Here is a 21,516-nt window from a genome sequence, read left to right on the forward strand (position 1 = left end):
CTATAGTTAAAAAAAACAAAACAGGCAATGATTCTGAAAATGGATTTTAAAATAATATTACAGCATATATTTCGCAATGCTATTGTCTCCACTGTCAGAAGCTCCTTTCATTGTTGCAGGTCCTCTGTGTAAGTGAGTGCCTGGTGCATGTAGTCCTCCGGATTTGAAGGAGCTGTCTCTGAGCAGCCTATTTTATTGACAGTGCTCTGAACTGCAATTCTGGAAATCTGCTGGAATAGCTCCATGGTAGTGTAGTCACTCACAATGGGTACATTGGGCTTCACTGTTAAGACATCATCTGTTCCTCTTGTATTTGAGGTGTTCATCGTGTTAATGGCATCAGTGGGAGGGGTCAGTGCAGAACCTTCTGTGTTACCATCTATGGGAAAGACCTCATTAGCTGTGGAGTCTGTGATGGTTGACGCTGCATGTGGCTCGGTGGGTTCACCTATGAGGGTGTCATCAGTGCTCTCAGTAACTATGACCGGGATAAGAGTAGCCTTCAAAAAGTCCCGAGGAGTGAGGGAAGGACAGGTGGCCGGACATTCCTTGAACTCCACTACACACAGACTCGCCTCAGTCCTATCTGCTACACACAGACTCGCCTCAGTCCTATCTGCTACACACAGACTCGCCTCAGTCCTATCTGCTACACACAGACTCGCCTCAGTCCTATCTGCTACACACAGACTCGCCTCAGTCCTATCTGCTACACACAGACTCGCCTCAGTCCCCTCCACTACACACACACTCGTCTCAGTCCCCTCAAGATTCTGCCAGTGTAGGGGCTCCAGCATCTCCTGAAGAAGATCAGAGAATCTATATATAACCTCCAGAACGTAATAATAATAATAATATACTGTTATTTTTATTATGGCACCTTTCATACACAGATAACAGCTCAAAATGCTTCATAGTCAAAGCACTATGGACAATAATCTATGAATGCAAGCCATTTTAACTAGGATGGTTTCTGAAACTATATACATTAAACCTCATTTTACAATATAATACATTTGGTCCTAAACACTTACCAGTTCCTGCCCTCCATCAATTTTCTGCACAGCATTGCTTTTACAAGGATTTGGTACACTTGGCCATAACCAGTTCTTGGATCTGGGTAATAGAGATGTGTTTGATATTTAAAGCAGACAGTGATTTTACATTTAAAGGGGACCTGTTATGTTGTGTATTTTTCCCTTTCTTGTAGTGTTGGATGGGTGGAACATGTAGGAGTGGAACTGCTCTGATGGTTGACCATTCAGAACATAGTGGGGCCCTCTGACTAATCAGATCTATGTTCTGACCAATCAGCAGTGGGGCTGAAAGACAACAGAGCTCTGACAGAGCATTTCAGACAGAGGGTGAGATTTACAGTATGAGAAAAGTAATGTTTTTAGAATATTTAAGCATGTAAATCTATTCTTGTAAATCCCAAAAATAAAATTATGAACATTGAAAATCAGCATAATAGGTCCCCTAAACTGTATACTAAAATTATTTCTCAGAGCCAAATGAGACTTTACCTCTGCAGAAATCGACAACAGAAATGAACAGCCAGTAATAAAGTGATTATCCCCCCAATGACTCCTGCCAACATTCCATCCATAGACATAGAATCTAGAAAAGATAGACGTTCAGTTACAATATTTGCTGACAGTTGGCTGACCATTTTTGCTGATGTGTAATATATAATAATAATACTGTTCTAACAAGAACAACAACAAAAAAGCCTTGACAAACCACTGGCACATTTTCAACACCAGCTGATATTCTGCATGATAAATGAGGCAAGGAAACCTCTTCTACAATGGGACATTGAACCTTACCGATCCATTGTGCTTCTTTGTTTGTAGAGCAGTAAATTATATGAAAAATCGAAGGACAAGGAATCAGATAAAGATTGAGAGGAAGGATTATATTCTCTATGGAAGATTCAGTGAATTTTCCCTGGTACAGTCATGCATCCTGCAATTCAGGGTTAGCAAACTTAAAGCCTCCATGATCTCACTGGAAGGCAAGAAAGCTATTTCTCCTTCCTACTAATGTGATCAGTCAGGACAGAATTTGCAAGACACCTTTTGCAGATCAGGGCTGTTGTGCCTTCCAGTTCCTATTTGTCATGGTAGATCGGTACCCAAAGGGGGGGGACACGCTCCTACCGGACCAGAACCGTGTCACGCACTTTCCTCGCTCACAATCACCTGTCTTCTGACAGGGTACACCTGCATCTCACTGACCTGCACACGTATTTATACACCCACAGGTTCGGAAGGACGGCGCTGCACATTAGTAGTTGAACTACGCGAGCCTACTGGAGAGATGCTACTCCGCTCCTAAGGATCCACTAGACTCGGAAACGCTACTCGGAAAGAACTTGTTAATGGAACTTCGCCTCTCGCTTCCTCTCTGCCGCCCTTGTCACACTTTTTCAGTATAGATAGGCCTTGACATTGCTGAGTGACAAAGGAGGGAGACTCAGCATGAGTTTCCTCCAGAAGGCAGAAGGAACTGCAATTTGGATCACTGGATCAGGTCTGGTTAGAGTTTTAGTTCTGAGAACCAGTTTTGGGAAATGTGGTAATTGGTGGGTAGACCCTAAAAGATTAAGAACACACCCAGGGGCTTTGTGTCGATGTGCAAAGGCTCATTGCTTAGACCCTCTCCTGCAGCTGTGTATGCAGATAGCTGCACACTGTACATAGTTCTGCTTTTCAGATTCAGCAACTTGTAGCTGCTCACACTGGGTTCCACTGTGACATCTAAAAAGAAAAAGAAGTTGGGAAAATATCACTGAACATCATGTTCAGGCAAAAATACTTTATAATAACAGATGGATAGCCTGTTCATTGTTACTAATGACATTGTTGTTTCAAACCACAGTGGGTGAAAGTTTAAAAGAAAGAGGGGAATGTATTTGAAGAAAGAGGAGGGCTAAGCAGGAAATCTTATAATTCCTGACAGAATTTGAATAAGCTTCCAAAAGTGCAAAATAACACCAAAGCACAAGAGCATCACAGTCAAGGTCACAGATGGTACATCACCCTGACCAAAGTGTAATTGCTGAATATTCTGTACGCTGTACTGAATAAATATTTAAAGAGAAGCATAGATTCTGTTCTTTTAGCTCTGTACTCTAGCACATTATCAGAAATTTGTAAAAACTTGTTAAATGTTAGCAAAAAGTAAATTAAGTTGTTTACCACTATATGGGGGACCACACCAGACTGACATGACACCTTTTTATTCATACTTATTCATGTTAATATGCTGCAACAGATCAGAACGGAATTTTACAGTGCCTTGTAAAATTGCACTCACGTTTTCCACTCTGGTCAGGCACATTGATGTATCGAATAATGTAGCCTTGCAAGAAACCACGCAGGTCCACCTCAGACACTGGATTCCATGTAATCACAAAGGAACTGTGGGTAATGTTATAGATGCTGACATTCCCAGGAGCAGCAGACGGTGCTGACAAAAGACAATGTGAATAAATCAGGGTAAGTCAACTCAGGGTGGCCACGCATCACTATTGCAATGTACTGACATTATGCAACCATAATACAATACAATGTTCATTTCACTTCAACTACAGAGTGTGTGAGTAGGATAGGTCATGGTCATGGCATATATGAAATGGAACTGACTTCCTTCCAAGAGGTAGGCCTGGGTCCTGCCATAGGTGTGCTCACTGTTGTTGGCGTCCTTCAGGTTGCAGGTGTCTTTATATGGCCTGACATGCAGCAAAAAGTGGTATCTCTTATATGGCTGAAATAATGCTGCAAACCACACAAATGAAAATGCATGAGAGACAGGTGAGGGCACAGTTCAGCAGAGGCAACACAATTCAGTGCACTACATAAGAAGGATAAATAATCTTTAAATGAGGATTAGATGAAGCAGAAGGAGGAAGACCATGTACCATTCTCAGTTCTGACTTCATGGTAGCTCTTCTTCTGATAGAAGGACATGTATTTGGGTTTTTCTCCCATCTCCCACCATTCTACCAAATAGCAGTGATACTTTTCTGACAGCGAGCTGTTCCATGAAAGGTTGAAGCTGTCATTGCTGTTCATGGTAACATTAAACGCTACACCCCAGTCTGCAGATACCAAACACATTTCATAGATTTTATGCTTGCTGGTACACCTTTCTGTGGTTTTGGCACTGCCTGAATTTGAGCCAAATATTAATTTTATGAGCCTGAATAGACACAGAATAATTTTATTAGGCATAACTGCTTTAATGATTAAGACCAATGGGCAAGTGTTAGCTGAATGCATTTAATATTCATTTGCACTGTAAACACACTAGCAATGCATACTGTTATGAGCATTGTAATAATGGATACACTTGTATAAAATGCATGCAGATATATATGCATAATATATCCAGACAACACTTGCTATGTATCACAAAAGGGGCCACCAGAAACATGACAGCCAACAAAACAAGTTACCATCAGTCATCTTCTGAGTATAGACAATTGTTCTGGTATCTTTAGGCCCAGCTATGCAGTGAATGTAGCCTATACCTTGGCAACTCAGTGTAAGAACCATATAGCCATGTGTTTCTAACAAAGTGGCTGTGGAAAGAGGGAAACATATACCACTTTTATCTTCCATGTCGTCTACAAGTACGTGTGCAGCAGGTGAAGAGCCAGCTTTGTTGAAGGCACTGATGCTGATGTTGTAAGCAGAGTAGCATAGAACCAGAGTGACGGTGGGAGATTGGAGAAAGTAACTGCTTATTACGGCAGGTTCTCCAGATGCCTTCTGAATTGTTACATTATAACTTTCCACTGCCTCCCTGTCCACATACTGAAAATAGGAAGCAGGTATTAAAACCATAATCAGCTGTCTATAACAGCAGGAAAGGTTATGTGCGGAATGTATACATTTTCATAGTGGTCAGAGAAAGTGGGAACTCCCCAAAATTACTACTTTACGATTTAAACCTAGGAAATTTACAGCCATAAATAAACAGTGATGCAGGGTCTTGAGGGTGTAAACAAGGTGGAGGTTTTGCTAAGGAATACATCTTCACCACTATCACATTATATTTGAATGACAATGAATGACTTGCAAATTGAATAAAGAGGTTATTTCACCCGAATATGCAAGCATTTGCCAAAATGTTAAATATAAACAAAAAACAGAACAAAATAGCTCAGGAGGGAGGGAATGAAAAATTTTGGAAGGATTCATTTAAAATGGTCAGTTCTGAATCAAATGCTGCAGGGACTATGAAAACCACACTCAGAAGCAATTCTATGGGAAAGAAAGTCTCATGCAAGCAAAAATCGAAGCAGGTGAAAAAGAAATAGAGGAGAGTGAAGATATATAAGTACCTCCCACGTTATGATTACTATCCTCTGTCCAGAATGGATGAAATGAGACTGACCTGGGACTTCTTTTATGTCTGGTGTGCCTAACAATTCTGTTTTGAGAACAAGAAAGAAGTTAAGCTCAAGTATCCTCCAACAATATATTCTATTAAACAATCAGAAAGTATTCAGTAAATGTGTTTGATTCAAAGTGTTTTCAGTGTTAATCACTCTAGATATACATTATATGGACAAATGTATTGGGATACACCTCTTAGTCATTGAATTCAGGAGTTTCATTCAGCCAAACCCCATAGAATCAAGTGTATAAAATCAAGTGCCAAGCCATGCAGTCTGCCTTTCCACACATTTGTGGAATGGGTGATTCTAAACAGCTCACAGCATTTGAGTGTGGTACTGTAATATGATTCCATCATTGAAACAAGTCAGTTCATGAAATTGCTTCCCTCTGAGATATTTTACAATCAACTGTAAGTGGTGATATTGAAAAGTAGAAGCGATTAGGAACCACAGCAACTCCACATAAAGACCACATAAAGTTACAGAGTGGGGTCACCTAGTGCGGAGGTGCATAGTGTGTAAAGGTCTCTCTGACTCAATAAGTTCCAAAGCTCCTCTGGTGTTAACATCAACATAAACACTGCACTGAGAGCTTCATGGCATGGGTTTCCATGGCCAAACAACTGCATGTAAACCTTACATCACCAAGCACAATGCCAAGCATTGGATTGAGTAGTGTAAAGCACGCCCCCACTAGCCTCTGGAGCAGTGGAAGCGTGTTCTGTGGAGTGATGAATCACATTTCTCTATCTGCCAGTCTGATGGATGAGTCTGGGTTTGGCAAATGCCAGGAGAACATTACCTGCTTGACTGCATTGGGCCAACTGTAAAGTTTGGTGGAGGATGGATAATGCTATTTGGTTCTTTTTCATGGGTTGGATTAGATCCCTTAGTTCCAGTGAAGGGAAATCTTAAGATTCAGCATACCAAGATATTTTGAACAAATTCTATGCTTCTGTCACGATTAGTCCCTCCCAGCTTCCATGTTCTGTGTTTTCCCTGTCTTGTGTATTTTAGTTCCATGCCATAGTTTCGTTTTCTCCACCTCTCCTTTGATTGCTTACACCTGTCCCTTGTTTCTACCTTGTTAAATTCATGTATTTAAACCTTGTCGTGTTCCCAGTGTCTTTGCTGTTCATTGCATGTTTAGTCAAGTGGTTGTGTTTCTTTGTACTCCATGTCTTTGTGTTTCATAGCCTGCTTCCCCTGTTTGCCTTCGTGTGTTTTGTTTGTTGACTGGACCTCACAGAGCCATGACCAACTCCATATGAATGCATATGGATTTAGAATGGGATGTCATAAAAGCTCCTGTAGGTGTAATATGTAGGTGTCCCAATCCGTTTGTCCATACAGTGTATTATAAGTGACAAAGTTTAATAAATATATTAAGATTATTAATTGAGATAATTTTCACTTGAAAGCTTGTACAGTGTTGTGGAATAATTTTGGAATGAGTTCGATAGCAATAACCTCACCTTGTGGAACTCTGATGACCTCACCCGGGGGACAGTGAGGACATTCTCTAGTGAGACACTGTAGTTGCATCTCATAGGACACAGAGGAAGTAAGATTCCACACAACATAGTCCTTGCTGTTCTGCAACTGCACCTACGGTATAAGGAAGTGGCTGACAAAGTATTCAAACACAGAAGAAATCAAAGCGTCACTCACAAATCCATCCTACCAGATTCGACTTTTCATATCATTATCCACAGTGTTTATGCAGGAGTAGGGTTGTCTCTTGCTGATGTAAATCACAAAACAGATTTTAGACTAGCACTCTCAACTCATAGGTGTATGTAAGCATTATAATTACCACTTTCCACTTTGTGGTGTTGGTCTCCTTGTATTTCAGAGAATAGCGCTCTAAATGACTAACTTTGTTATCCCACTCAGCTGTAACCCTCATTTGGCCAGAACTTCGCTGAAAATGCACATTTTTAGGTGGCTCACAATGTACTGAAATACAAGAAACCAAAAATTAGAATAATGAAGATAAAACTGGAAAACACAAGTACTATATAGTTTTATATAATATTTTATTCATATCCTATTCAAGTTCAAGTTTGGTTTATTCGTCACATACATAGTCATACACAGTATAACTCGCAGTGAAATGGTGGAGAGTGCTCTGTCCAAACTGAGGAAAATTCATTAGTTAATTCTACTAATTCTACGAAAAAAAGGAGTTTACTCATTAGTTCAGGAGAACTGCTGAACTTTGTGATGATGCATCTTTTGTGATCATCACTCTCAGCTATGGCATATATAGTCACATTTCTTTTAGGTCTCAGAGAAAATGAATCTGACTTTTTTTTTTCCATACATGACCTCCTGAAACAGAAAAGAAATTTCTATTACAATGTTTCACAGTTGATGCAGCAAACAGTGACTCATCAAGCATGAAAAAGACACCAACAATCTTGAAAATGTGAAGAAATTTGTGATAAAGAGCTAAACTGTGCAAAAAAGCTGAAAGGCTCTGTGTAAACTGCAAATATTTCCCTCCATTTTCAAACGCATTTAGTGCCTGACAAACTAGCTAAACAGACACATGGTAATAGAAAAACAAATGAGAACTCAAGATAGCCTCTCATAAAAACCAGTTCAAAGCACCCACCCACCCCTACACAATGTGTCCAAACTGAGCCCTTCAGTACAACATAAACCAAAGAGCTCCAAGGATGTTTGTCCATAAAGTTTTTAATGTGCCAATTTTCAAGATGTAAATATAAATTGACTGCTGTACTAATAACAACTTACTGCTCTATTAAGAAAACATATTCGCTGTATCCCTCAACATTCCACTGGCAGGTGTAGTCCATGACTGTTGACTCCCCCAGAACCCTCGGTGAGCATTTCAATTTATTTGCTTCAGGGATTAATAGTGACATACATATACTAAGACATTTAATTTATTGAAATGTGGACTGATTTATGCAAATACAAAAATGATAAAAGTATACTGTTCTTTGCTAATAGGGTTTTTGCCCAAATCAGATCAGCACTAAGTCAACCTCTGATAGCAGGCTTTAAGGATTATACAATTCTAGACATTAATGCAATATCATATGTGCTATGCTTTTAAAGGGAAAAATATTTTTACCATAAATACAATAGAATAGGGTATTTTCAGCACATTTAAACGCCCAATGAAATCAAAGGAGGATGTGCAAGGTGTTTTCAATAAGCAGCCTTCTTACCTTCAGTGGCGCTGCACTGTTTCTCACATAAGCTTTTGTTATTGCATGTGCACAACACTAGAAAATAACAAGACAACAACAAGGGGTCAAATGATCCACACATCTTAATCCATTGTTAACTAGTTTACACCTTTCAATGATACAAGGAACAACATTATTAATCCACATTTATGTACACACTAGAGGAGATCACACCATACTGTGAAAAATGTCGATAAAACAAGCCAGACAATTTTGAGTGACCTAATGAGGCAGTATTTTGAATACAGAAACAATTTTTAGTGGAATTCTTATTGGATCTAATGAAACCTAGCAAAGAAAAAACAATGCTTGTAAAGACATGGAGAGAAAGATCAGGCCCATACCAGAGGAGATGCATCAAGTATTCTGAAAGATTTATGAAGATATCAACGCATTTCTCAATAATATCTACCTTCCAAAATTAACTGAAGAACAAAAAAAACCTTGAAGTCCCCTACTTTCAACAATATTTTCAGGAAATATGTTCAAAAATCAAAGACAAAGAATATATATATATATATATATATATATATATATATATATATATATATATATATATATATATATATATATACCATCAATTTCAGATTTTACCAATATTCATTCTTCAAACTCTTATCCAAAATGAATAATGAATAAATGAAATGTATAAATACCCAAACCTAACCCACAATTTTCTGTGCCAATGAGATAATGGGAATAAAACCTTACAGTTACTCCCATTGTAAAAAATACATTTAACTTGACTAACAACAACCTTGTACAATATAAAGTAATTCACAGAGTACACTACACTAACCAAACTGATCTAAAGTGGTTAACTGGAAATCAAGGAAAAACATTCCTATCACTGGAAAAACTTACTCGCAGACCATATATCAGTGGCCAAGCTCTCAGCATCTATCAAAAACAAATCTCCTGAAATCCACATATCCTGGCAGCACTCAGTAACCCTAGTGATTCCTCAAATAGCCAGCAATTTCAAAAGAATAACCAAAGACAACACTTAGTATTACCCCATATTACCCCCCACACATGCATGAACACACGGACACACAGACAAATCTATAAGACAGCTGTTAGCTATTGTTAAACACACTAATATTATTTTCTTTTTGTGTACCTGTTTTTTAATCTTGTATTATCACTAAGTTATTGAATAATTACTATAACGATCATTACTGCTGTTATTATTGTTGTAATTCTTCTTCTTATTATTATTATTGTTGATGATGTTATTAGTGGCAGTTTTTGATAATTAGTGTTACGACTGCACACACACACACGATGGACAGGATGCAATTGCAAGAGGTTTTATTGGTGAAACTGAACAGATTAGAGGAGTTAGGCAGGTAATCGTTGTCAGGTCTCTCCGAGGTCAATAACACAGGGCAAAGTCTGGGAGGTGTCCAGGGATCAGGCAGGAGACGAGGTCTGAAACACAGGCAGGAGTCGAAAACCAGGAAGATAAACATGCACCTCGAATGCTCAGTATGCAACATAGGGTTGGCAATACTTTGCGAAGTGAATACGAGGGGGTGCGCTTAAGTAGGGGGCCAATAATGATGAAAATAGTTATCAGGTGTGTACTAGTATTCTGGTGAACCAGATGAGCAGTGTGTGCAAGAAGAGGTAGGCGTGGCAGTGAGGGGCTGAGTATGGTTCTGGAGTTCGTAAGAATTAGAACCGGGCGGTGGGGTGGAGACTGAGGTCAGAGGTGCCATTAGAGGCCCTTGTTGATTGACACCTTTCAACCTTATTGTTTTCCAATTAATCAGTATTAATCAATGCATGAAGTCAATGTGTTATGTCATTCAACATTTTATTTATTTATGTCAGCCTAAGTGCCTGTTAGAATAAAGGCCTATTCACGTGAGATACTGTTTTTCTGAATGGATGTGATTGTAATATAGTGGAATGTTCACATCAAGTTTGATGTATTTTTAAAACACTTTTATATTGTTTCAGCTTTCATAAATGTGTGGCAAAGATTTCACCATGTTTTTTAACATGATCAACTAAACAAAACAAATAAAATATAAACATGCAGGCTTTTCATAAAGTAATGAAAGGTAGCTAGCTAATACTTTGTAGATGTACCCAGGTATGACCAGGCTTGAATACATTTAGATAAAACAAAACAAAAGACTAATAAACAGTCCCTATGTATTATAAAGGTGTGTTATGGTCCTCCGTGTATTTTCTTGTGGAAACAAGTAACAATAAAATTTGTCATATTACAAATAGGTTTATCTATAACATATAGATTTACAGACTAAATAACTAAGTACATTTTCTAAAGTAAGATCATCATTTGACATATTATGGATACTTGATGCTGGGCATGGATGATGACATAAATATGGAAGTACCTTGGCAATTGGCTGCCACCATAGGTTTGGAAAGAGAGTGAGAAGGGAGTGGTTTTCAGTTGGTTGTAATCTGTAATCTCAATGTAAATTGCTACTCACTGCTTCTTTAATATCATGATATACTGACTCAGGAACAAGGGTTCCCACTTCTGGCTCAGGAGCATGGGTTCCCTCTTGAGTCTTGGTCTTTCTGACCAGAGAGTAAATGTCAGCACTGCCTTGCTCACTAGGGATCTGGACCCAAACATTTGTAACCCTACCAACTGTCCTTTTGATTCCATGTCTTCTAGATTGCTCCAGACCCCATCGCAAGACCTGCTCCCTTTCATCACTTGCATCTGGAATGATTCCTTGTCATCAGGACAAGGTCAAGGGCCTTCAAAACAGCAAGGGTTATAGCTTGACAGCTTTGCCATCTGCATTTACAAACCAGCATCACTTCTGCCTTTTCTTTCTAAAACTCTTGAATGTTCTCTTTACAAACAACCATCTGTCTCTAATATACAGTCTGGGTTTAAAGCTGCACAGTCCTGTAGCTACACCTACACCTGTAGCTGTTACTGAGAAGCTGCACATTACTACATCAACCATGATGTCACTGGTCCTGATACGCGTTTGACCACAAAGTCCTCCTGTTCTCTGGATCCCACTAGAGATCTCTTCATTCATGAATACTGGATAACCAACTATCATTCTCTCCTCATATTGCTAATTTGACTTGGACATTCCTCTTCAGCAACATCAGAAAAATCAAACCATTTCTCTTCCACTCAGGTGCTTGCTCAGTACCTTGTCACCTCAAGACTGGACTACTGCATCTCGCTCCTGGCAGACCCTCCCCTCTGAACCATCAGACCCCTGCAACACATCCAGAAAGCTAGCAGCTGCACAGATTGTTTTCAACCTCCTGATGTTCTCTCACTTCGCACCACTGCAACATTCCCTCCACTGGCTCCCTGGAGCAGCTCACATCAGATTCAAAGCACTGACACTTGCCTACAAAGCCATAACTGAACCAGTTCCCACATTCCTAAAGGCACTAATCAAACTGTTCTGCAACACACTGCCTTCAAGCCTCAAGTACTGCTCAACTCAAGCCACCATCCCTCAAGACTCAAAGACGACATGCATAAACACACCTCATGACACCCAGGTGGCGGAATGAACTTCCACTGGTTGTCCATACAGCTGAGTCACTGGTGGTCTTCAAATGAAGACTAAGTCACCAAGCTCTTAAATAGAGTTATAATTACATAGTGACAATTTTAAAAATAATTAAAAAAAATTAGAATTTATTGCAAAACTATTTCAGTGCGGATCCAACACTAATAAATAATGAGCCTTTTGAAAAACCTTATAGAGAAATGTCTGATAAGCTGGCAGTAACTGATGTAAGGGTAAGGGACTAGACAGCTGGAAGCAGTAGAATTGCATGAATGCTATAATACAGCTGTCATCTCATCTAGCTGAGGTTTTAGTTGTATTTAGCTGCATGTAGTGTTTCTGTTCTATCCTTCAGATGTTTTTCTGTAATCAATGTATGGGTTATTATTATTTTTACAATAATGTAGCATTGGAACAAAAAGATCGAGAACCAGCACAAACGTAATGGGAGGGGGGATAACAAATGACAGACCTACACAAAGACGATAACACTCTAAAAATGCTAATAAACTGAAGGAGACAGACCCAGCTCAAATGCATTCACACAATCATCCTCTCCTTTCAACAATATTTAACACAATTTTTTTGACTAGTTTACAGGCTACAGGGAAGTGTACAATATCCTGGGAGACCTCACTGTGCCCTCCCCACCCTCTCTCTCTGTCTAGTGGCATGTCAACACAACACACAACACCTTTAATAATGAGACTAAATTAAAATTCTGCACTAAAGACTTGACAGTCAACTTATACCTGTAACATGGTGGCCCGAGTGTCGCAGGGCATGGAACAGGACGCACAGACTCTCTTGGCATGGATGAACATTTAATTACACAAAACAAAAGACAAGAGCGGCACTTACGTATTACAAACGATAAACACGAACACAACATGGTCAACATTAAACAAACACGATAAACAAAGATGCATTTAACAACTACGAAAAGACCATTTAACATTAACATGCTACATAGACCACAAAATAAAATTATGAACACTGAAAAGGAGTATAATATGTCCTCTTTAAGAATGGCTCTAGTCACACGTGAGGCATGAGGCCCTTGATCATGTTGTTAGTTTTCAAAACTAGTTAGTTGGTTGCCCATGTTATCGGTTATTTTGCTAAATTTGGTCATGTGTGGAGTCATTATTGTCATTGTTTTATTTGTTTGCTTAGTTTGTGTGTTACTTTGCCTTAACCTAGTGTTTTCCCCTGTTTTATTTGCTTCCCTTGTTTAGTTTCCCTCGTTTATTAAAGAACCTCCTGCATTTGCATTCTGCTTCTTGCCTCGTCCCTGCAAATGCGTTACAAAAAGGTATTGTTTCTGTACATTTTTCAGCCCTACCAGAAAATATTAGTCACTACAGTTAATCTTCCCCCAAATTGCATTTTTATTACCTGATTAACATTATGTTCTGTCCACTACTCAGAATGAAACATACAAACAGACCATGCCTTCATAAGTCCCTATCTTGACTACCATATTGGTTTTCATGCCACTAGGTAAGTAAATAAATAAAAACTACTTTGAACAAACTTTGATTTGGCAAACAACACGAAAGCAATTACTATGTTAACTGACAATCAGTTTATTTAAAATTATGAAGGGAAGATATGAAATTTCATGTCAGAAATTGAGAACTTCTAAATTGTAATACAGTTACATTACAAATGAAAGGAGTTATAAAATCGATGGGTTCCTATGGAGGGATGAATGAAAGAACAGAAGGGGTGATTAGATGAAGGATAAGGATGAAGTGCTGTTTGGTGATTGGGCCTAGTAGATCAATTAGTATAAAAATTTAGTGCTTTTAACTTTAAAACTGAATGAGTATCAAAGTCAATAGATTCCAATAGGAGGATGGTGGTATGAAAAAGGAAAAATAAAGAAAGAGTGGAGAAAAATTGATGTGTAGTTATATTAGAGTAGTCTTACTAGGTATACTAAAGCTGGTGGTTATGGAATTTAAGGCATAGGAGTTAGAAAGCAGTGAAAAATGAATTGAAGTCAATTGGATGAAAATTGAGGAATGAAAAAAAAGTAAGGATGAAATGAGGGATAGAAGCAAAGGATTACTTTAACAAAAAAAAAACATTTAACCAACTCCTCCAGGTACAGGACAAGGACTTTGCTAGATCCCTGTTCTTTAGACATCCCATTGATCGACAACACCTCACTCAAATTTCATCTTCAAATGATCTGATAATCCTAAAGGTTCACATACTTTTGCTACTCACAGATATGTTATTTTGGATCATTTCCCTCAATAAATAATTTTTGTCTCATTGTTTGATTTGATTGGCTTTATCTACTTTTAGGACTTGCGTGACAATCTGATGATGGGTAAATTTATGCACAAATATAGAAACTTCTAAAGAGTTCACAAACTTTCAAGCACCACTGTGTATAAGCTATTTTTTCAGCTTTACTTCTCTAAAACAGAAAACAGAAAATTTATGAAACTTATGTAATAAGATGACAACTCAAAGCTATTAAATAAAAATTTCAACTTCTCTGGTCACACACGCATGTGCTACCTACCTATATATACTCCCACTATATTCTCTAGTTTCATTAACAGAACACCCAGGTTTGACCGTACCCAAAAGAGTACTGTGAAACCGAAATAGTGTTTCGAAGAATTTTTTTCTTTTGATGAAGTTTTGTTACCTTGTGTTGAAACAACTCGGAAAACTAGTTATAACGTATTAAATATTATTACTTATAATAGTTAAATATTAGGTCAAAATAAGTATTAATGATGCAACGTATGTCTATAGCTATAACAGTTTATTTTGCGGAAACAAAACAATTAAATATGTAGAAACATGACTTAGCCATTTACCCACGTTTAGACTTAACCTAGTCTATATTAGCCTAACTACTACATTGAACTTACCTGCCGAAACGTAAAGGACAGTTAATGACCAGGTCCATCCAATCAGGATTACTATAGAAATATTTTTCAAAATCAATAGTTACAAGTCAGCTAATAAATCATCATTAAAACATTTAATATTGAGCAGGAGCAGCATTGCTGAAGTCTGAGTTCACTGCTCTATGAAAATAATAATGTTAATTGAAATGGCAAACGCACCATAAGAAATGGAGACCGTTGTGCGAACACACATTTTTGTTCGTTTAGAAGCGACGTCTCATTTGAGGTCAAACAGCCTACTATCAGAGAACAGCGAGTTAGAGGGGAAATCCGTTCCCATACTTTCCCGCACGTCAACAGAATAAGCCACCCACTTTTGGACAGTTTTGAGACACCTAACGTCAAGGGTACAACCCTTTACTAGTTAATTAAACTCTGGCCCCGTTTCATGACTATTTTGAAAACACCCTGGAGAACTTCCCGTCACGACTCTTGAAAGCGTATCTTCTGCGTCATTCGCAGTGTTTCGAGGAGCGGATTTGTCTATCAACGCAGGTACAGTAGGGACGGACGATACAGCGCAATGTTTTGACTGCATTATGTACCAAGGATAGCATCCTGATAGCAGTATCGATACCGATCTTTATTTTCTTACAATGAGAATTAAAAATTAAAAATTAAAAAAGAAAGGTTATATACATCGGAAATTCTATGCACTATCATAATGCACGTTACATAATCAGACAGAAATCTGTTTGTATAATGGAAGGTGAAGGTAGAAAGAGATATTCCTATATATTATACAGTTATTACAATAAAAAGGTAATGAAACCACTAACACAAAAGCAGTGTTTTCAATGGGATGTAATCCCCATGCTGCTAAAAAATAAACATCTCAGGACACCTGACACTGAACAAAGCAATACATGTCATATGTCTTACAAACACTGTCATGTTTGTCATCTATAAATGGCAAAAAAACAAACAAACTTAGATGTAGAAACAAAATGTAAAATTTTTCTGTCCTAAAATCTTTACAATATTAATTACAGTTTAAAGTACACTCATTTCATTGGTTTGAAATGGAAATTGCATCAGATAAGATTAGTTCATCCTCTTAAGCCTAGTTTCAATTACCTGATCCTTTCTTAAGGGTCATCTAATGAACTTCACGTAAGCCCTTAAAGTAATGGAACAGCCTGTAAGATGGTAAAGCTAATCCGCCCAGAGAAACATGGACCAAGGTTAGATAAGGGTAGCTTGTCTCTGTTCAACAGAGAGCAGGAATAAAATGTTGGAAGTTGTGTGTGGAGGTGTGTGTGTGCATTTTGTTTAGTAAAGCAGAGGCTCCAAACACATCAGCAAGGCATTTCAATGACATCAAACTGCATGTTGTCTAGGAAATGTATAGACACAAACAAATATTTACAGTTCAGACTCTGGCCAAAAAGGGCCCAAGCAAGCTTCTTTGTGGAAGTTACACTTCCTGAAATCTAGAATAGCTTACAATTATAGGTTTCTGAATTGAATTCCCATACTGAATGGTGGGTCAGCCATAGTGGAACAACAAGGTTGGTAGTATAAGCTATGTGAGTTTATTTATTGGTTGCTTTTTAAAAAAAATACAGTTATAATTTGGTTACATTTGGTTGCAGCCCTTTTATATAACTTGAGTATTAGAGGACAACACTTCTTCAGTCATTGTATGTAGGAGTATTGCTAATGACAGGCCAAGTATTATTTGCTCAAAACTGAATCAAAAGAAAAGGCGTGCAGACAATTTTAATGCATTACCTAGCAGTGTATTTACACTGAATCTCTAGTTCAATTTCTAAATGCTGATTACATCAACTGCAGCTGCGCAATGCATGATGGTAGTATTAAATTGGTATTCAGTTTCCTTCTGCTTTTGGAAGCCTTTAACCACATATAGAAACACTGAACAGAGTTGAAAACGTTCCTCATGAAGGAAGGTTTCAGAAGTTGTCAGGGTCTCTGGTGGGTTGGGTCTCTGTCAGGGTCTCTGGTCTTGGTTTCTCTGTAAGCAGAGAGGAGCTCCTCTCTGATACTCCTATTTGGTACTTTATGATAATGAAGCCATGTTCCTGTATTTTTGGTAAGATGCTCCATCTACGCACACCTCAGACAAGGAAGAGGTGTGTGAAATGTCAATGTGTGTAACCATGTGTGAGCAGAGTAAATGCATCGTGAAGCACTGAAACACAGAGAAATGAATGTGTTCTTTCATGTGACATATTTCAAGCCATCTTGTACATGCTTTCCAGGAAATTGTTTAGTATTTCAGATTTTGTTCTTTCATAGTGCATATGGTAAATAGAACTCCATTTGTTTAGGTATTTTGAACCTTTTGTACTCAGTATTGAGGCAGCCTTGAGAAAAGGTAGTTTAGCTGGGCTGGAAATTTGCATTGTATCAAAATATAATAACAGAACTGTTCAAGAGGCAATGTGTTAGGTCAAAGCAAATACAGACTCTTGAACACTGCAATACTGAATTATACTATTTTTAGTCAGTTTCAGTTGGTCTGGTGCTGATGTTTGTGATGTGTTCCTTTGGAGCTGAAGTCTGAAGTCTTTCACACGCACACACACACACACACACACACACACACACACACACACACATATACACACACACACACACACAGAGAGAGAGAGAGAGAGAGAGAGAGAGAGAGAGAGAGAGAGAGAGAGAGAGAGAGAGAGAGAGAGAGAGGAAGGAGCATTTTCACACTTCAGAGCCTTTAGGAGGCCTCAGTGTAAAAAAGTACAAAGCTCTATTAATTTCCATAAACTAAATACGCAAGCATATTTTCAGACACATTTGCTCTGGTATATCTCCCATTCAATATAAATATGCATTGAATGTGCATTTTAATATTTTCAGCTACTGATACAGATTTAGAGAACGGTACAGGCAGTATTCAGGTAAAAATTTATGCAAAAGACTGAGAAGACCAATTTGACCATGCTGCACTTATTTGAAAGAGATAAAGGAAAATGAGGTAAAATCAGAGTAGTTTTGATTATGGGAGTGTTGCACTGACGTGTATAGTAGCTGTAATTCCTCACACAAAACAGAACAAAGGACTCAGTGTCATAGATTTAAGGCACTACTGTCACATGGCATCCCTGATAGTCTTCCAGTGCTCATCACTACAATCTAAAGAGCACAGGTTCTATACTAACAAGAGGGCTTGTGGGTAGTGGAGAACATTTTCATAGCAATTTATTTAAATCTATTTTTCCTTATAAGATGAAAGCGAGTGTTGTGTAAGTGGTGCCTAGTATTCATTTACTCTTACCTGGCCTTGAAAGTAAAACCTTAGCTGTATTACCCTTTATTTTGTGACTGATAATCATGGAGAGATATAGATAGCCATGTCTAGCCATCACAACCATAAGTAAAGTTAGTATTTATTAGTTAATATTTCAAGTGGATCATGTCTCACGTCTGATAGTAAAACAAGAAAAGTAAGCTGAGAAATTGATAATATTTCTTTAGAGGGTTGTTTTTCATGGTAAGGGTAATAAAGTCTTAATCAAATCTTTCATGTCAACATTTCACTATGTGACTTAACCTCCCAAAATGAACACACATGAAGATGCAAAAAAGTGATTGTGTGAGATTCAGTCAGGCTCCACTGACAGGAAATTGTGCATTTATTCAAAGGGCCTGGAGAGTCAGTGTTGCCACGCAGTCATAAAATTCCCCACCACTGCTCTTATCAATGCACCAATCAGTGGCAAGTTTTTTTTGTTTTGTTTTTTTGCACCTGTCATACAAAAGATGAAAAGACTACACTGCAGAGATGCCAAAGATAAGAGAGTGTCGAGCTGTTTTGTTTTGATAGAACATTTGGCTGAATGTTATTGCATTCTAGATTACATGGAAGGCCCTGAATCGATCATTTTTTAGAAAGATCCAATGTGGGAAAAAAAAACACAAAATGAAAAATATTCTGTGTAAAATAACTAAAAGTAACAGGAAAATCAAAAGAACAACAGAACTAGCACAGCAGCCAAACTAAATCATGGAGTACAGCCATGCATGTACATCCATGTCAAGGCATTCTTTCAAGAGAAAAACAATTTTTGCTGTAATAAATTTTTGTTAGTGATTTTATATATTGACATTCAACTACTTACATGCCCAATTGTTTAGCAAAAAATATGACCTCAAATTATGCTAATCATAAAGTGATCACAAGATCCACTACACCACTACCCTCATACCTAGCCAATATCAAAAATCTCATGTAGATATGATATATAGCATAGTATTGTGGCTTTATGGTTTGTTTGGTTTAGTTGGATCCTTGCTAGTTAATTCAATGTCGATTTTGGTTCTCATCATTGCGGTGTGTTAGTTATCCCCTCCTGTCTGACCCCACACTCTTCTGATCAGTCCTTTTTCTGTTGCCTGTGGTTGTCATTAAACTGCTGTTGACAAGTATAGTGGCATATCCTGATTTTCCTCTGGTTGACATCACAGTAAGTCCCACGTTTTGCCATTGATGGAACACTGATTCATCCAATTCACATCAACTTGGACAAAAATCCAGAGCAAAGAGCAAATCAGCCTTACATGACATTGTGTCACAACCACATCCTGTACCTACAAATGTTATTTATGTGGTATTTAAATCAAAGTACCTCAGATCACGGGATGGTAAGCCCACATCATTTGAAGGTGGAAATACATATTACAATTGATTTGAAGAGAAGTTATATTTTGGACATAAATCAGGCTGTTCCATTCTGATTATTAAATGAGATCTGATGAAACTTGCAACTTAAATAGTCTTTTTACTAGATAATTTTTTCTTCTACTTTTACTTATATTTATTATTTTTAAAATAATAGTACTTTTACTTGTGTACAGTATACGCTACTGTCCACTCTACCCAGCTGCAGAGCGGTGGCATGGTTGTGAGTCTTGAGCTGGTAAATGTTTATCACATCACACATAGAACAATAGAACAAGAGGGCAATGCTAAAATCAAACGCAAACAGACTGTATTATTTACACTGAATACTGTTTAGGTGCACAACTCTATGTAGCATTCTATGAGAGCAACGGATCAAATCAAACGTGAATTGTGATTGGTTTGTTTTATTTTGAAAGTGCATCATATTCTTTCCTATATTCTAACACCCATATACATTATATAATGTATAATATAGTGTATATTGTATAATAGTATAATATAGTGTATATCATATGTAAGATTGTATCTATGGCATAGGAGCAACATATACGAACAGGCCTATTCTTACAAGTGACCAAGGCGGTGCAACATTAATGCATTACTCACAAGGACTAGGACTACATATAGTGCAATAAAGCAGGACCATGTAGCAAAGGCCACTGAACTGCAGTGCAACACTATGCAACACTATGCACCAAATAACTGTAGTGTAACTGGGCTCAAAGGCCAATACAATAGGTATAATGCAATACACTGCACTAGACAGTATGTCACATATAGCAAAAATGTATAGAATGTGAGCAGTGCAGAAACAGGACATGCTTACTGTACAAATTCCATGTGAGATGGTATATATAACAACAACACAGAATAATGAACGTGACCACATGTAGCAGCAAAAGAATTAGTGTACTCAACATAAACATTTGGTCGGTAAGTGACAGGCCAAGTGAACAGATTTTGAAAACTGTCTAGTGGAGAAGTGTCAACACTGTGAAGTGGAGGTGAGGCAAGGAGCTGTCTGACAGATGTTAAAAAGAAGGATAATTAGCTGATGGGTTAAGTCTGATGGGTTGGATGCAGGAAAAAATATTGGAGTACTTACTGCTATCAAGTCATTTTTTTAAGTGTCTATTTTCACAGTAGTTTTAATTAACCTATGGCTTCTTAATATCATAAGTTCAACACCGCACAGGAATTACCGGCATGACTCTCAGTAGCAAAGCTGAAAGACCTGGGCTTGAGACAGGTTCACAACATTCAGCCCAAAACAAATAAATGGCTGTCAAACGGAACTACACTTTTTTACAGAGAAGGGTCAAAGATGGTTTTGTTTCTGTACAGCCTGAAGGCAATGACCTTGAGCAGTACAGCTTACAACAGATCAACACTGTCTTTCTTTTTAGGTAAATGCATTAATTTTTCATTTTAAACAAAACCAATACCAAAACCAATATAGAAAGTGAACTACATGAAACCTGTATTTGTTAAAAGCTGAACGCATACTGGGCCATATACATGGTAAAGCGATAACATAGAAATAATAAAGTACTATATTGCCCCCTAGTGACAATTAATGTTGTTGCTTTTGTATTGAACTGAGTTCAGACGTTAATGTACAGGTTATAAGAGACTTACATCACCCCGTATGTTCAGTGGATAATGTTTCTTTCAAATTCTATCTCACCCTTCCAATTGCTGGTCAGATCTTATTTTTCTCATACTAAAGTCTTCT

The 21,516-nt window shown here is 37.9% G+C and overlaps 1 protein-coding gene across 6 annotated transcripts; it reads right to left on the reverse strand.

The window, feature by feature from the left end:
* Positions 1-39: 39 nt before the first annotated feature.
* On the reverse strand, positions 40-15,491 carry LOC113586937 (interleukin-31 receptor subunit alpha). 6 transcript variants are annotated; one of them, XM_081720063.1, is made up of 17 exons: positions 15,269-15,491; positions 15,071-15,121; positions 12,923-12,976; positions 8,614-8,670; positions 8,174-8,282; positions 7,605-7,744; positions 7,227-7,369; positions 6,886-7,018; positions 5,354-5,442; positions 4,613-4,823; positions 3,926-4,105; positions 3,651-3,782; positions 3,322-3,474; positions 2,619-2,762; positions 1,527-1,620; positions 1,035-1,116; positions 40-800 (listed from the first exon to the last, which is right to left on the reverse strand). In XM_081720063.1, the coding sequence occupies exons 1-17, from the start codon at positions 15,300-15,302 to the stop codon at positions 108-110; spliced, it is 2,499 nt and encodes an 832-aa protein (XP_081576189.1). In that variant the 5' UTR covers positions 15,303-15,491; the 3' UTR covers positions 40-107. The 6 variants fall into 6 exon arrangements, 5 of the variants coding, with proteins under 5 accessions (XP_081576189.1, XP_026881167.2, XP_026881168.2 ...); XR_014125101.1 differs by having other exon boundaries at positions 735-800; positions 1,035-1,340; XM_027025366.3 differs by lacking the exon at positions 12,923-12,976.
* Between the last annotated feature and the right edge of the window lie 6,025 nt (positions 15,492-21,516).

The sequence above is a fragment of the Electrophorus electricus genome, chromosome 8, assembly GCF_041902795.1.
Source record: "Electrophorus electricus isolate QZ-2024a chromosome 8, ASM4190279v1, whole genome shotgun sequence".
Taxonomy (NCBI): domain Eukaryota; kingdom Metazoa; phylum Chordata; class Actinopteri; order Gymnotiformes; family Gymnotidae; genus Electrophorus; species Electrophorus electricus.